Source organism: Nomascus leucogenys, chromosome 22a (assembly GCF_006542625.1).
Source record: "Nomascus leucogenys isolate Asia chromosome 22a, Asia_NLE_v1, whole genome shotgun sequence".
Lineage (NCBI taxonomy): Eukaryota > Metazoa > Chordata > Mammalia > Primates > Hylobatidae > Nomascus > Nomascus leucogenys.
In genome coordinates this window covers 30,525,448-30,542,456 of record NC_044402.1, presented here as the reverse complement: position 1 = coordinate 30,542,456, position 17,009 = coordinate 30,525,448, and the positions used below count along the sequence as shown (strand labels likewise).

At 44.8% G+C, this 17,009-nt stretch overlaps 2 protein-coding genes across 5 annotated transcripts in view; one reads left to right on the top strand and one right to left on the bottom strand.

Annotated features, from left to right (window-relative positions):
• The first annotated feature begins 119 nt into the window (after window positions 1–119).
• Window positions 120–8,818, top strand: ZC2HC1C (zinc finger C2HC-type containing 1C). Its single transcript, XM_030803454.1, is given in 3 exon segments — window positions 120–203; window positions 1,067–2,423; window positions 8,254–8,818. Coding segments are annotated over 2 exon segments (1,602 nt in total). The 5' UTR covers window positions 120–203; window positions 1,067–1,085; the 3' UTR covers window positions 8,518–8,818.
• Window positions 8,819–12,364: 3,546 nt separating this feature from the next.
• Window positions 12,365–17,009, bottom strand: part of NEK9 (NIMA related kinase 9) — a 46,323-nt gene continuing 41,678 nt past the window's right edge. For 2 of the 4 annotated variants that reach the window (XM_030803450.1, XM_030803451.1), the window contains exon 22: window positions 12,365–15,669. In XM_030803450.1, coding sequence (XP_030659310.1) covers window positions 15,547–15,669 — 123 coding nt within the window. In that variant the 3' untranslated portion in view covers window positions 12,365–15,546. The remainder of the gene's footprint in view (window positions 15,670–17,009) is intronic. The other 2 variants (XM_030803452.1, XM_030803453.1) reach the window with 1 other exon arrangement.

Below are 17,009 nucleotides of genomic sequence, written 5' to 3'. Positions count from 1 at the left end.
ACTGGGTCAAGTGACCTTGGGCTGACCGCACCCCCACTCCAGGTCGCCCCGGGTCGCTGGTGCACTGCGCCTGCGCGCGTCTCCCCGAGGATTTCGCGGCGAGGGGCGGAGCTTGGCGCGCCAGTGACTCGGTCTCCAGGCACCGGGAATAACAGAAGCCAGCTGAGAGCGCCTGCGCGGCTGTCGGTTGAGGGGGAGGTCGGGTATGGAAAACTAGGCCCTGGGGTTTCCCTGAGAAGGAGCGGTGCCTGCGTGCCTCAGGTACGCAGAAGGGCGGGGAGACATGGGGTCAGCACCTCCACCTCCTAAGGGACCGAAGGGCAGGAGAGCGAGAGGACTTGTCCCCAGAGGTGGAGTCCGCAGTGGGGGCGCCCCAGTTGACCCTTCGGTACAGAACGTGACTTCAGCCTTAAGGATCTAAAACCGGCCGCGGTCAGGTCAGGTGGCCCTCAACGCTCAGGTTACAAAACTTTTACCGTCTGTGCCACGGGGACTCCTGGGATGAGGGTTTGACAACCAGGCACCTGCTCCAGGCCCTAGCAGCTTTTGTGCTCTTTGGAATCAAGCACAGTTCCAGCAGGAGGGAAGCCCTGAGAGTTCTTTGTGCCAGTCACTACCTCGGGGCCACAGCTTTCTCACCTGTAAAATGGTGAGGCTGGACTCGGGAGGGAACCCTTCAGTTTACAGGTGAAGAAACGGGGGCCAGCAAGGGAGAAGTCGCTTGTCCTGTTACAGGCTTAGAACCTGACTTTCAATCCAATGCTCTTTCCACCTACTATAGAGTATACTGTGCGTGGCAGAGGCTGGTGCTGGAGGAAAGGAAAGCTAGGTGGCAGGAACACCTGTAGCACCTTCGTTTTTGTACCCTCAGGGCCTAGCACAGTGTCTTGTGCATAATCACTCACCAAATGGTTTTTGAAGGGAAGCTTTGGCAGATCCAGCACCACTGTCCCCAGAAAAGTTTAAGGAAATGTGGGCAGGGCAAATGTAGAAATAGTTTGCTTTAGCAGCCGAGAGTGAACCTCAGACAAACTCTTCCCGTGTATCTGGTTTAAATCTCTCGTAGGCGTCAGTCCAGGCCCTGAATGGCTGATCTCCAGCGGTTGGCGTCACATCTGCCTGTGGGCGTTATGCTCCCACATAATACAACAGAAGCTCCAGGGCCCCACTCAGCCAAGCAAGACTCTTACGAACAAGGTGACTCTTCCTAGCAGTCCTTGAAGGGGCACCTGAGGAACAATTTCCAGAAGCAGCTTTTGAGCAACAAAGAGTTGACTCTGGATAAAGTCTATACTCACCCCAAATGGAACACCCACACAAAAGCCCGGAGCTACTCCTATCCCCACCGTACTGGAATCAGCCAGCAAGATCCAGAAAGTGATTCCCAGGGCCAAGGAAATGGTTTGTTTTACTCGTCAGGCCTTCAATCCTGGTATCCCAAAGCCAATAACCAGGACTTTATCCCCTTTACAAAGAAACGAGTTGGAGTGGACCGGGCGTACCCACTGAAACCCGTGGTCCACAGGAAGTCGTGCAGTACAGGTGAGGCTGGCACTGATGGGGACCATAATGTCTACCCAAGGCCCCCCGAGCCGAGAGAGTTTTCATCCAGGAACTTTGGTGTGAGGAACCAGGTCAACTTTTCTGTGGCTGGTACTGTTCTTGCTGCCATGCAGGCGGAGAAGGCCGTGGCAAACTTTGACAGGATGGAGTGGGTGCGGATCCGAAGACTAGAAGCTGCAGGGGAGAGCTTAGAGGAGGAAATCCGAAGAAAGCAGATTCTCCTGAGGGGAAAGCTGAAGAAGACAGAGGAGGAACTCAGAAGGATCCAGACACAAAAGGAACAGGCCAAGGAAAATGAAAACAGAGAGCTACAGAAAATTACACTCCCCAGGAGCAGAGTTAAAGGTAATAACAGCAACACCATGTACAAACCTATCTTCTCCCCAGAATTTGAGTTTGAGGAAGAATTTAGTAGAGACAGGAGAGAGGATGAAACTTGGGGACGGTCTCAACAAAATTCAAGTCCATTCCAGCTCTCTGATTATAGAATCCAGAGGCTCAAAAGGGAAAGGCTGGTAGCAAGCAATACCAAAATTCGAGACCGAGTCTCAGAGCCGTCGATGGAGAAGTTCTCCCCGCCTTCAGAAACACCAGGTGGTGCTTTGCAGGGATCCGCCAGAAATTCCAGCCTGTCCATGGCACCATACTCCTCAGATTCCAGCGGCTCCACTGAAGAGCCACAGATGGGTGAGTGCAGCCACTGTGGGCGCAAATTCCTCTTGTTCAGGCTGGAGAGACACTCCAACATCTGCAGCAGGATGCAGGGTTCCAAGAGGAAAGTGTTTGACTCTTCCAGGGCCCGGGCTAAGGGCACAGAACTAGAGCAGTACTTGAACTGGAAGGGGCCAGCTTCAGCCAAGGTAACAAGAGCCTTATGGATGTGACTTGGTGTGGCGATCATTGTAGGGGTCTGTTTTGTCATCATCAGTTTTCCTTAGGGAAGATTCATGTGTCATGTAGGAAGAATTGATGTCTAGGATTAACATTTCTTGATTACTACTGTATGCCAGCATTGTGATGGGAGCTTTTCATGTGATCCTCGCATTATCTCTCATTGTATCAGTTCAAAAATCAAGACTTGGACAGGCTAAGTAACTTGCTTGAGGTCACAAACAGCTTTAAGTCGCAGAGTCAGCATATAAATCTTGGCTGGAATGACTAAAAAATCTAGACATAGAATCTGTGTCCTTTGGATTATAAAAGTAATACAAGTTTACTGTAGAAAATTTAAAAGACACAAAAAATCTAAAGAAAAAAATGCAGCCTTTTGTCACCTGGAGAGAACTCCTCACTCTTTGCAATGTATTCTGCCACTTCCCAAGACTAGGATCTGTGACCATTCCTTTAACTATTTACTCTTTTAAGATTAGCTCAGTGGTGACATAGCTTCTTAGTAAATAGATGAAACACAATTAAGTTTGGAATTCTTTTTCTGCCATTTAGAATGTAAACACCTTGAAGGTAAAAAGGACTTTCTTTCTGGTTATCTTACAAACCATGCCCTTGCCAATTATTTCTCACTTTAGAAAAACCAGGTTGGAAAAAGTAAGGGTTTCGTGACACTTACATGATAAATTTAGGTGAACTTCATAGGCACATTTGGATATATCTGGAGAAGATTGTCTCATAAATGACATGTCAAGGTTGTGCCACTTGGTTTATAAAATGGTTATTTCTCAAGGCGTGGCATGCTGACAAACTTTATTTTAGTAGTTTTAGTGTTTAGTATTTTATTAGAAAAATTTATTAGTCGTTTAGTATTATATTAGGAAAATATAGCAATATATTATGCCCCTGATTTCCAGGGATCATGAATTTACAGACAAATATTAATTGTGAGGATAAAGTGAAAGTGCAGATGATTGAAGTTTGGGAAAGCGTAGATCATATGATCTCAGAGGCCCCATCTAGTTCTAATATTCCAGAAGAATAAGAGAGTGTCATTCTGTTTTCATTTCTTCCCAACCCTCCCTCCGCTGTGCTGGCACCTCTTGTCCATTGGCACTTTACAGTTTCTGTGTATTTGCTGGAGCCTTTAAAAACTCACGTTTATATGATGGTTGTTAGAAGAAATTGTTTACAATTAGAGTTCTTTCTTTCAGTACAGTTTGGGGAAATCACAAGGAAGTCCCATCCATGCTCAGAGATCATCTCCCTGAAATCGTTTCCAAAGAAGAAATCAACATTTTGCTCTTGCAGATAATAATATGATCGCCACTTACTGTTTTTTCCTGTTTTCTTTCAGTTCAACCCAATAATCCACTGGGAATTCACTCTATGTCCCACTGTAGCGATTTATTTTTGGCCAGAGCCTAAAAGAATCTTGTGTTTCTTAAATTTGTAAATACAGTTACGGTGAAGCAAAATAATTAGGTTCCTGAGATCAGATGCTCCAGCTTTATGGCAACTAGTTTGGGGGAATGTGTCACATTGAGGAAACCAAGACAGAAGGGACCTAGACTAAGATGCACCCGCACCACCCTGGTAATGTCTCAAATCTTATTCCACAGTGCTGTGCCTTTGGAAGCTGAGTGGTTGTACCTTCCTGTCATTCCTCTAGAGTACTCAAGAACAGGTGATTTTCCTGGTATCCTTTAATCTTCACGTAACTTCCAGCAGATGTGCACCCCGTCTCTCTCCTGGACCGTAAGCATTTTTGAGGACAGGGAACATATTTTGTGCTTTGTGCTTAATAAGTGTTAACTGAATAGAGTGTCAGTACAATGAGGAATAAAATTATAGGAATTAGAGTATAAGAAGTAAATTACTAAAGTATCTCATATACTTGAGGAACTTTCCCCTGATCAAATTCTTTTTTTGAGACCGAGTCTCGCTCTGTTGCCCAGACTGGAGTACAGTGGTGCGATCTCGGCTCACTGCAGCCTTCACCTACCAGGTTCAAGCAATTCTCTGCCTCAGTCTCCTGAGTAGCTGGGATTACAGGTGCCCGCCACCACACCCAGCTAATTTTTGTATGTTTAGTAGAGACGGGGTTTCACCATCTTGCCCAGGCTGGTCTTGAACTTCTGACCTTGTGATCCACACACCTCGGCCTCCCAAAATGTTGGGATTACTTGCATGAGCCACCGTGCCCGGCCTTCGAATTCTTTTAAAGTTTCCTGGATACCATTGCTAATACTCTCTTGCCTTCTTGTCTGTTTCAGCAAGAGACTTTCCGGAAGGATCCTTTCTTTTCCTTTGATAGTATCTCTTCCTATTATTCATCATTAACAATGCCAGATCACCAAGAGCTAGTTGTCTTTTTTCTCTTTTAAAAATTTAATAGTGTTTGCATGCATTTAAAAAACATGTAGTACTGAGTGACCTATACATATATAGGAGCCCCTAATTCAGCCCCCGGAGGCAGCCTTCAGTTCTGTTAGATGGTTCTTCTGGTCTGCCTTTCCATATTTCTAAATAATATGCTTATTTTCTTGATTTATCAATTTTCTACATTACTTTTTTTTTTTTTTTTTGAGACAGAGTCTCTGTCGCCCAGGCTGGAGTGCAGTGGCTTGATCTTGGCTTACTGCAACCTCCACCTCCCACGTTCAAGCAATTATTGTGCCTCAGCCTCCTGAGTAGCTGGGATTACAGGTGAGTGCCACCACGCCCGGCTAATTTTTGTATTTTTAGTAAGACAGGGTTTCACCAAGTTGGCCAAGTTGGTCCTGAACTCCTAACCTCAAGTCATCTGCCCACCTTGGCCTCCCAGAGTGCTGGGATTACAGGCGTGAGCCACGGTGCCTGGTCTACCTGGTAACTTCTTATGGAAGCTGGGAGTGAAGTTCTCTTTCGTATTCCCTCTCTCCTGTTCTCCTTCTCTTATCCTTCCACTGTAGTTGAATCACAATTTTTGGTTAAAAGAAGTTAGCTTTCACATTGTAATGATCATGTGAATTTTGTTCATTGAGTGAACAAATTCTGTCTCTGCCCACATGTACCTAAAGTTAATAATGGACGTATGTTTTCATTTCCTTCATTTTCTACATACCTGTCTTTTTTTCCCCCGCAATGATCCATCTGATATCAGACATCTGTTAATGTTTTTGTAATGCTCAAACACTTCTCATAATCTATCAGTTTGATTTTTTAATTATGAAAACCTCCCTTCAGCCACTCTGATCCCTTCTGCTCCAACCTGGACTGGTTATTCTCTAGGCCTGGTGCAAACTCATTGTCTTGGGACTTCTCTTTGCTTCTCTTCTTTGTTGGGTCCCGTTTCCAGCATCCTGTGTCTTTTTTTTTTTTTTTTTTTTTGAGACGGAGTCTCGCTCTGTCGCCCAGGCTGGAGTGCAGTGGCGCGATCTCGGCTCACTGCAAGCTCTGCCTCCCGGGTTCACGCCATTCTCCTGCCTCAGCCTCTCCGAGTAGCTGGGACTACAGGCGCCCGCCACCACGCCCGGCTAATTTTTTTTTTTTTTTTTGTATTTTTTAGTAGAGACGGGGTTTCACCGTGGTCTCGATCTCCTGACCTCGTGATCTGCCTGCCTCGGCCTCCCAAAGTGCTGAGATTACAAGCGTGAGCCACCGCGCCCGGCCGTGTCTTCCTTTTTCTTGCATTACTTCCTTTGCTGAAGCTAAGAAAGGTGAACAGCAGGTATATTGCCTTGGAATGAATGACACTATCTGTATAACAGGCTCCCATTTGATGATTTGGCTAGGTACAGAATTCTAGGAGGAAAATGATTATCTGTTAGAACTTTTAAGGTATTTCCCACTAGCTTTTAGCATCCAGTGTATTGTTGAGAAATCTAATGCCATTTTGATTCCTGTTCCATTACAAGAACCCCCTTTTTTTTTAAAGGCTACAGGATTCTCTATTTATTTTGAAATTCTGAAACTTTACAATAATTGTGCTAGATACTTGGTAAGCCATTTCAATCTCAAAACGTGTGACCTTTAATTCTAGGAATGTTAATTGTTTTATTTCCTTAATAATTTTCTCCTCGCCAGGTGCTGTGGCTCACGCCTATAATCCCAGCACTTTGGGAGGCTGAGGCAGGTGGGTCACCTGATCTCAGGTGTTCGAGACCAGCCTGACCAATATGGTGAAACCCCATCTCTACTAAAAATACAAAAATTAGCCGGGCGTGGTGGTGCACGCCCGTAGTCTCAGCTACTCGGGAGGCCAAGATAGGAGAATTGCTTGAATACAGGAGGCAGAGGTTGCAGTGAGCTAAGATTGCACCACTGCACTCCAGCCTGGGTGACACAGCAGGACTCCATCTCAAAAAACAACAACAAAAACAAAACAAAACAATAATTTTCTCCTCGTGCTTTCTCTGTTCCTTCTGGAACTCTTACTGGTCACATGTTGGATTTCCAGGATTAACTTTCTAATTTTCTAATCTTTTCTTTTTACTTTCCATCTTGATCTTTTTTCCCACTCTGAGAAATTTTCTTGACATTAGTTTACAACATTTCTATTTAACTTTTTTTTTTTTTTTGAGACAGGGTCTTGCTCTGTCGCCCAGGCTGGAGTGCAGTGGCACAATCTTGGCTCACTGCAAGCTCTGCCTCCCAGGTTCAAGCAATTCTCCTGCCTCAGCCTCCTGAATAGCTGGGACTACAGGCGTGTGCCACCACGCCCAACTAATTTTGTGTATTTTGAGTAGAGATGGGATTTCACTGTGTTAGCCAGGATGGTCTTGATTTCCTGACCTTGTGATCTGCCCACGTTGGCCCCCCAAAGTGCTGGGATTACAGGTGTGAGCCATCACGCCCGGCCTCTATTTAATTTTTATTTTTAGCTATCAAAGTTTTAATTTATAATAGTTCTTTCTGGTTCTCTGGTTGTCTTTTTTCACAGTATACTCTTCTTGTTTTATGGACACATCTCTTCTAATACTCATTTTGTTGTTATGGTCTCATGTTAAAAAAAAGTTTTCTTCTGCCACCTGCCTTGTTGCTGCTTCCTAGGTTTTTGTTTGTGGACCTTTTGGCTCTTTTTCTTGTTAGAGCTTTTAGCAAATATCTGACGATTCCTGGCTGTCCTTTCATATTTAAGCTTCAGTGGGGCTTACTGACTAAGGATCTTCATATTAAGGTTACCAAATAGTGAGTCTTTTAATTAGCGTTTCCCAAGGTCAGTATCTGAAGGCTTTTCTCTGGACTGCTGTGTGTATCCAGAGAACCCCTCTTTTTCCTATGAGGATGCCAATATGCTTGGTACTCTGGGGGCTGAGTGGGGGAAGGAGGCTGACAGTTCCATAATTTGGTATGTACACTTGTACTTAATCCCCATTTTCAGCCCCAAGATTAACCCAGTTTCACCTGTCTAGATTTCCTGAGTCAGAAATCTGTCTGGTTCAATTTCTCCAGAGAATAAATCCTTGCTCTTCTGTGAGTGTGCTTGGGTGTTGAACACTTGGAGGCATAAGGTGGGAGGAGCCGTGGGGTCCTACTTGTTTTCAGTCTTGTACCTCCTTACTTTCCACTATCTGGTACTTCCAAGCACTGAACCTCTCTGGGTTCTGTTGGGAAAGTGGCTTGCTTCTCAGCAGTACCTCCTTTGCAGGCCCTTGATTTGCCTCAACACTGGCAAGTCAGTTACCACTGTTGCTCCTTTCCTGTTCTCTTTGACCTTGCAGATTAGTACCCTTTTCATTTTCTTACTGTTATTCTAAAAGACACTCAGGAAGGAGATAGGTGCCAACTTGAATGATCAGTCTCCTTTTTACATGACAGGCTGAACCTCCTCAGAAGAGCAACTGGAGACAGAAGCATGAATCTTTTATCCATATGCTCCGCCAGGCTCGAGAGGTCCAGCAGGTAACTGCCAAAGGTGGAAACCGTTCACACTTGCCTTCCATCCTGCCTGCAGAAAACCCAGACTACATTCAGTGTCCTCACTGTAGCCACCACTTTGCTCCCAAGGTGGCTGAGCAACACATTCCCAAGTGTAAGACCATCAAGAACTGTCTTCCACCTCCAAGGAAGCATTATAGTTGAGCAGACAACAATGGAAACTTCGGGATAGTTCAGAAAGCTCTGCTTCTCTTCAGCAGTAAATGGGAGTAGAATTTGATGCAAAGCAGAAAGAAATCAAACAGCTCCCAGATCTGTCTGCAGAGCTAAAATCTGTGAGGAGAGAGCCACTGCTAAGCAGCAGGAGGCAGAAGGAAGCCCCAGCTTCCCACTAAATTACAACCTTGGGCTGGTATGCTTTATGTTATTGTCCTCAGAATTGATGGGTGAAGACACTGAAGAGTCGTGAGCAGGCTCCATTAAAGCTCTCTTCTTGCATGCCTGACTTGTGGTTTGTGCTAGTTAAGTGCCTGCATCTGGTTGTGCCTTCTTGTCACTGCATGTATGTTCAGAGTTCCTGTTAACTCTTGCTTTTGTAGAAGCTGGAGTTATTAGGATGTGTTGGTGTCAGAGGGGCATGATCACCCAGATGGTAACTCTTACAAAAGATAATACAATTTTGCTGTAAGGTATTATTAATGAAAATCTATCCTTGGTCTCCCTGGTGCATGATCCTGGCCAAAAACCAATACAAGTATGTAAGGTTAAGGCACCAATGTCTCCTAAACCTTCCCTATGGTGTACTGTGTAATAAAGGAAAGATCTTTATGTACTTTACAGGGTAGGGATGGGTGTTGGGGGGGAAACACATTATACTTCTCTCTACTTGTTCTTTTCTAATGGGTTTCACATGTTAAGAAAGAAACCTTCATTTTAGCTGTTAGTAGCACTCTACTTTCAAATCGGTTTGGCTAAATGACTGTTTAGAGGCAGCAAAATCTACCATCAAAGTAAGCTGAGACAGGCTGGGCATGGTGGCTCATTCCTATAATCCCAGCACTTTGGGAGGCTGAAGTGGGAGGATTGCTTGAGGCCAGGAGTTCAAGAGCAGCCTCGACAACAAAGCAAGACCCCCATCTCAAAACAAAACAAAGCTGGGACATTGCACAGTGTCACATGCCCTTGGCAATTATAGCATAGTCAACTTCTAATTCAGAGAGTAAACTTTGAAGGGAAAGGGATCAAATCTTTTTAATTTTCTCTGTGTAGAATATTTTTTTTTTTTTTTTTGAGACGGAGTCTTGCTCTGTCACCCAGGCTGGAGTGCAGTGGCGCAATCTCGGCTCACTGCAAGCTCCGCCTCCGGGGTTCACGCCATTCTCCAGCCTCAGCCTCTCCGAGTAGCTGGGACTACAGGCGCCGGCCACCACGCCCGGCTAATTTTTTGTATTTTTTAGTAGAGACAGGGTTTCACCGTGGTCTCGACCTCCTGACCTCGTGATCTGCCCGCCTCGGCCTCCCAAAGTGCTAGGATTACAAGCGTGAGCCACCGCGCCCGGCCAATTGCCTAGAACAAGTTAGACTCTCAATTAATGAGGTCCGGAGATTTAAAATTAAATAAGAAGATGAGTGAGTCCTACACTAGTGAAATGAGAGAACTGATAAGTTAATGTCTGCCAGAGTATTATCAGTTCAAATAGGAGTGAAATTAGCACAACAGATAGAAATCCTAGGATTACTGTTCTGTATTACTCAAATTGTTAGTTTAAAATACTGGAGAAAAACTGCTCAATTTGAGCTAGTCAACAGGGCTAGACAGACAACAAAACCCTATTTTACTAAGTAACAAATGGCCACTCACTCTTGCTCCATTTCCACTGCACTCCAGCCTGGTGTCCTAGTGAGACTCCATCTCAAAAAAAATGAAAAAAAAATTGGGCTAACAGATCAGACCAATTTGAATTGTGAGTTAAGGCTTTAGCAGTGAAGCTGCAGGACACAGGCTGGGAAAAAATCCTATATATTTAAATAGGAGCACATATTTCTTTGCACTCTTTTTAATTGTTCCAAAGGAAAGGAGGTATCACATAATAAAGCTTTATGGTTAGCCCCTTAAGGAAACCTCACACAGACATAATGGATATTTAACCTAATAGGTACATTCCCTAGGCAAGTTCAATGAAGTGTACACTTTAAGTGGGAATATAAACTAGTACATTGCAATAGATGGCAAGAATAAGCTGTGGCCAAGGTCACAAAATGGCAACATGTGGATTGCTCTGCTCCACACATGTTTTATTTGGCTGGCCTAGCATTCATAATTATGATCTGACATTTAAAAACTGGGATATGGAACATCTCTTGAAAAACTGGAAGTTCTAGAAACACTGGGCCAGCAACCCGCATGGCACAAATTGGGTGGGGTTTAGAATCAGATGCTCCTACAGATGGGAATGGTAGCACCAGACCACTGCACTCTCACCTGGCTTGCTTCACTTCTTTACCTTATCTGCCTGGTACCACAGGCACCTGGATTCGGGATCCCTGGATGTTAGTAAGGTCATAGATCAGGGCCCTCCAGAGAGAACAAATTGTTGTTATACGTGGGGAGTGCTTTCTATAAAGGAAGCGTTATTTGCTCTCATTTTGCTAAAGAAATAAAACAATAGTCAATACCTTAGTGTTCCCTTTAATCTCTACATGTTTAGGCCTTGGTTATATTAGAAATATCTTTCAAGGCCGAGCATGGTGGCTCATGCCTGTAATCCCAGCACTTTGGGAGGCCGAGGTGGGCGGATCACAAAGTCAAGAGATTGAGACCATCCTGGCCAACATGGTGAAACCCCGTCTCTACTAAAAATACAAAAATTAGCTGGGCGTGGTGGCACACGCCTGCAGTCCCAACTACTCAGGAGGCTGAGGCAGGAGAATTGCTTGAACCCAAGAGGCAGAGGTTGCAGTGAGCTGAGATCGCGCCACTGCACTGCAGCTTGGTGACCTAGTGAGACTCCATCTCAAAAAAAAAAAGAAATATCTTTCATCTTTTAAATTTATCTTGATCTGGTCTCTGGGAAGAGGTAAGAACCTTTTTTTAAAAAAATCTGAATTTCTTCCTGGATAGCTCAGAGGATGACAGTAAATAAATGCATGCTGCTTCTTAATGTCCGTATTTTATATAACTTTATCCAAGAAATGTTTAGTGCAAGTAAACATTATAAATTCTAAAGTTCATAAGGTTACACCACAGGAGAAATTTCATGGGGAAACTCACATGGAAACTCATTTCATTAAAAATGTATGCAGATGCACCGAGACAGTATTTTTTTTTTTTTTTGAGACGGAGTCTTGCTCTGTCACCCAGGCTGGAGTGCAGTGGAGTGATCTTGGCCCACTGCAAGCTCCGCCTCCCGGGTTCATGCCATTCTCCTGCCTCAGCCTCCCGAGTAGCTGGGACTACAGGCGCCCACTACCACGCCTGGCTAATTTTTTGTATTTTTAGTAGAGACGGGGTTTCACTGTGTTAGCCAGGATGGTCTCGAACTCCCGACCTGCCCGCCTCAGCCTCCCAAAGTGCTGGGATGACAGGCGTGAGCCACCGCGCTTGGCCTACCAAGACAGTATTTTTTTTTTTTTTGAGATGGAGTCTCACTCTGTTGCCCGGGCTGGAGTGCGGTGGCGCGATCTCAGCTCACTGCAAACTCCACCTGCTGGGTTCACGCCATTCTCCTGCCTCAGCCTCCCGAGTAGCTGGGACTACAGGCACCCACCACAACGCCCAGCTAATTTTTTTGTATTTTTAGTAGAGACGGGATTTCACCGTGTTAGGCAGGATGGTCTCGATCTCCTGACCTCGTGATCTGCCCGCCTCGGCCTCCCAAAGTGCTGGGATTACAGGCGTGAGCCACTGCATCCGGCCCGAGACAGTATTTCTTAACAGCAATGTATGTAATGCAGCACAGCACCTTCTGGCCAACGTTTGCTTTCACTATCAATTTATCACTCTCCACAGCTACATAGGAGGTAACAGAGATGTGACATAGTGGAGTTTTTCTCCCTAATGTTCATGATTCTGTGAGGTTTAATGATCAGCATGTTTATTTCCACAGTTGATCACTGAAACAATAAATGATTTTTGGCTTTGCAGCAGTTAGGAACATGTTTTATAGTCCTGATTACAGCCCACTCTGCCCTGACCACCATGGATACTTTTTTGGAGGTTTAGGGATTTCATCTGAACAAATTTATTTAAAATGCATTCTTGCCCCTGAATTGTTCTATTATGAATGTTTGTGAACATATGGCAAGTGAAATGCAAATTTTTAGTGTACTTTTGCTTTAAACTTCAGTGAAATGCTCAGCCAAGAGAAGTTGTAACTTGGCTGTGCTATGCCAGGGAGACCAAATTCAGTTCAGTCTCTTTGAGGGAAAAGTTTTACAAACCATAAACTGGCATTATCACTTGGAAAGGCCCCCACTGAGACTGAGGAGGTAGGTACAAGAAAGGATCATCCTTCTTTTAGTGGCTCATTTTTTCCCTCCCTCTGCACTTTCGGCACTTTTAGACGTTTTTGGGAAAAAAGCTGTAGCAGCAGAAATGATTCTGCTGGCAAGAATAAGAAACTGGAGAGAAGCAAAGAATATTTCTGTGCAAATGTCCCTTGCATTGTTTCTGTTCCAAGAACATTATTTATATAAAGACTCACAGAATCAAAGATTCATGGAGGCCTAGAATCTGGATGTTTTATCCCCAGAGACTAAGGTCCATGCACAGGCTTACTGAGGCACAGTACTGATTAAGAGCTTAAATGTTTATTTAAAACAAATGCCAAACCACTCCACTCTCAACCTTTCAAGCAACCTGGCTAACAATAAACTAGTTCTTCTGCAACAATGTTAGAGCAGAGGAGTAACTCAGGTTATACTGTAACTCAAAAGCAATACTACTAGAAAACTTAAAACACCTAGCACTGCATAAAGAAAAAAAGCAGGACAAAATTTAAAGAGAATTAGCGACAGAAAACCATTCAAAGGCATTTCTACTGCCTCATCTTTTACTCCATCCCCCTTTGAACTGGTTTCTGTTTGCATACTTGTTTGGTGGGAAAAAAAAGTCATATGGCTGTCCCAGGCACAATATGGGAAAGTGCAAACTGTCTCTAAGGCACAGAACTTAGATTCTCAGCCAGATTAATAGCAAATCTAGACTTCCCAAGGGAATATGCTAGAGAAAATGACCACAGCGTTCCACTGCTAGGGAAAGGCTCCCCTATGAACAAGACCAGGGCACTCACCCACCCCTGGCACTCACTTTCACCCCACCTTCTCAGCAACATGCTCATGTCCATCAGCTCCACAGCAGAAGCAATCCTCATGATGAACACCCAAATTGACTCGGCCTCTCAGGCCTGCTGAGATGATGAGCATGAGGATACAGGGACATGACAGGCCAATCGGTCCTTAAGAAAATCAAAGTTGCATTTACATGCTGAACCAAAACCCACTGTTACAGTTTATGGCAACCCCCGCAAGTCCCCAGAACTTGCAACTTTAATCGAAGTTTGGCTGCTTCCCTTATTTCAAGAAAAGGTTTCAGTGATTACATTAGTACTAATGTACTAGGCTTCCCAGAACTGAGAAAACAATGGGAACATCAAACCAAAGAAGATCCCATTGAACAGAGTTGCCTGTCCGCAGCAACGGGGTTCTCCCCGAGCATCAGCCTTTATGCCACCAGTTTTGGAGAAATGGCAAAATTTCCATTGCACAGGACCCTCCACAATGTTGAACAGATTATCAAACATTTTGATCTGGGGAAAATGAAACAAAATTAATTTAGCTGTTTGTAGGAAGGTGGGATGTGAGACTCATCAAAGGTAGGATGTGTGACACAAAATACCACAGGAACATTTTACAAGGCTAAGTGGAAACACAAAGCTCACATCCTTAAGGAAACCATCAAATACTTGCCTAGAACTTTCTATATGGAGTTTTGTTCTTCTATGATACGATTTCTCTTTGGTAAAGCTAGCTTGTTTCTATCTACAAAGACACAATGAGTACAGGATTAGAAGTGACCTCTCAGCCAAATACCTTTTGCAAGTTCTACCTGTTCTGTTAGGCTTCAGGGACTCCCAGGGTTTGGTGCTGGCTTTGGCCAACTCAGGTAGGAAAAATGATACAGATTCATTCATTATCATATGGCTTCATAAAACACCAAAAGGGGAAAAATACTGACTAGACATACAGAAAGAAAGTGGCTGGGGCTGCTGATATCAAGATCAGAACCCTAAGAGCCATGAAGGCAGAGGCTCAAGAAGTCTTTTCACGGGCAGAAGACTGAGAGCCCTCTAAGCCCTCTCTAAGATACCAACTAGAGGCAGCTAGAGGAGGACCTCTTCTCCTTCATGATTTTCTCTTAAGGCTATTCTGACCACCCCATGGACTCAATTCTCTGAGACACCTCATCCCTCAGAGACACCTCATCCCCTCATCCAGTTAGGAAATCCCACCCTGCATTGGTCACAGCCTGAAACACCAGCTGTGTGATGAGGAGGGTCCTGCCCTTTCTCTACTCCTCACTGAAGAAATTTCAATCAACCCTCAGAGGAAAAGCAACCTAAGCCTACCTTTCCTCCTAAAGCATTTAGCTGCACAGAGTAACTGAACTTTCTCGAAACAAGCCCTAGATTGACTCCATCAGACATATTTTCCTGGACTCAGGGCTCCTGAGAGGGCTCAGATTACTTCACCACTCTGCAGAGGACACTGGGCGGGCCACACCTGACTCCAGCCCACTCCAACTTTACACTTTTCCCTCTCCCACCCAGAGGGGTAAGGCCTGGTACTGAATTCCCAAGGCAGCTTCCAATCAATGGTGAAAATGATACATGGGATATAAGCTGCTACCAGCGCAATGAAGGTGAGCACTGTGTCTCCTCTTCAAAGGTGGGATCAACAGATGAGGTACAGAGCTGCTGTTGCTATGGCAGTCACTGATGACAAAGCCAGGGCCATGGGGGCCCTTCCATTCTCCAAAACAATAAAGTCACTCCTAGATCCTATCTAAAAGGCAATGCCACTCTCCAAATGTACAAGGAAAGTGCTTCAGAGCCTCTGCCTTGCGCTCCTTTTCTGCAAGTGAACAAAGCCAGGAAAGCTGCTCTCTGCATTTGGTAAGTGTGCTGTGAAGTTCTTTGGGTCCCAGTTTCCTGGGGGCTCTATAGGCTCAGGAGACTAGAGGCTGGGTCGACAGGAGTCTGTTCCCAGGAGGCACCAGGAATCTGAATCTAAGTCAGGCTTTGGATCCATTTCCATCTCTTCCTTTGCTGTCTGAGTTCCTTTGGAATGCATCCCCACCTGTCCAGATAAAACACATTCCACATTAGCAACAGTGCCACCTAGTCACAGCAGTAGTTCAGTACTATTATTTTCAATGCCAACCTCTAAGGATTTGTAGCCACGATCTTGTGAGACGCTCATGGCACTATTTTAGATACAGTCCATACCTTTATATTTACTGCAGGTAGGGTGACCAACTATCCAGGTTTGTCCAGGACTGCGGGGTTTCCTGGGATGCAGAACTCTCAGTTTTAAAATGGAAAAAGTCCTGGGAAAACAGTCTTCTCCCTGCTATAGCTGCCAATCTTACCTTGTGTGTGTGTGTGTGTGTGTGTGTTTTTTTTTGAGACAGGGTCTTGCTCTGTTGCTTATGCCGAAGTGCAGTGGTGTGATCACAGATCACTGCAGCCTTGACCTCCCCAGATTCAGGTGATCCTCCCACCTCAGCCTCCTGAATAACTGGGACTATAGGCGTGTGCCATCATGCCCAGTTAGTTTTTATTTTTGGCAGAGATGGGGTTTCACCACGTTGCCCAGGCTGGTCCCGAACTCCTGGGCTTAAGCAATCTCCCAAAGTGCTGGGATTACAGGTGTGAGCCATCGTGCTCAGCCTGTATATTATTTTCTAAAGTAATTTCATAAACATTAGTTCATTTAATCCTCCAAAGTACAATACAAGGTGTCTATTATTTTCTTTCAGGTGAGAAACCAGGGCTCAGAGAAAACAAAGTAGCCCAAACACCTACAGCTGGCAAATGGCAAAGCCAAGGGCCTAACCCTATTTCTCTGCTTCTACTTCCCTCTGTATAAAATAATAGCATGGCTCTCAAAAAATAATGCAAGCAGCATCACCTTTGAAGTATTTTCACTAAAAATGTTTAATGTGAATCTAATCAAGCCTTAGGTTAAACTTCCAGTTTTCAGAAAAGACAGGGTGACAGAAAAACAAGTTAGACAACACCCTGAGAAAACAAGACAAATCTAGAATGTGGGACATTCTGTTGAACAACTGCCCTGGTTTCTTCAACAAGCCAATATCATAAAAGTATTTTGTAAAAAGGTGAAGCAGAGCATGGTGGAACATGCCTGGAGTTCCAGCTACTCAGGGGGCTGAGGTGAATCACTTGAGCCTGGGAAGTCAAGGCTGCAGTGATCCATGTTTGTGCCACTGCACTCCAGCCTTGGTGACAACGCAAGACCCTGTCTCAAAATAAATACATAAATAAGGCCTGGCGCAGTGGCTCACACCTGTAATCCTAGCACTCTGGGAGGCCAAGGCAGGTAGATCACGAGGTCGGGAGTTTGACACCAGCCTGGCCAATAGGGTGAAATCCCGTCTCTACTAAAAATACAAAAAT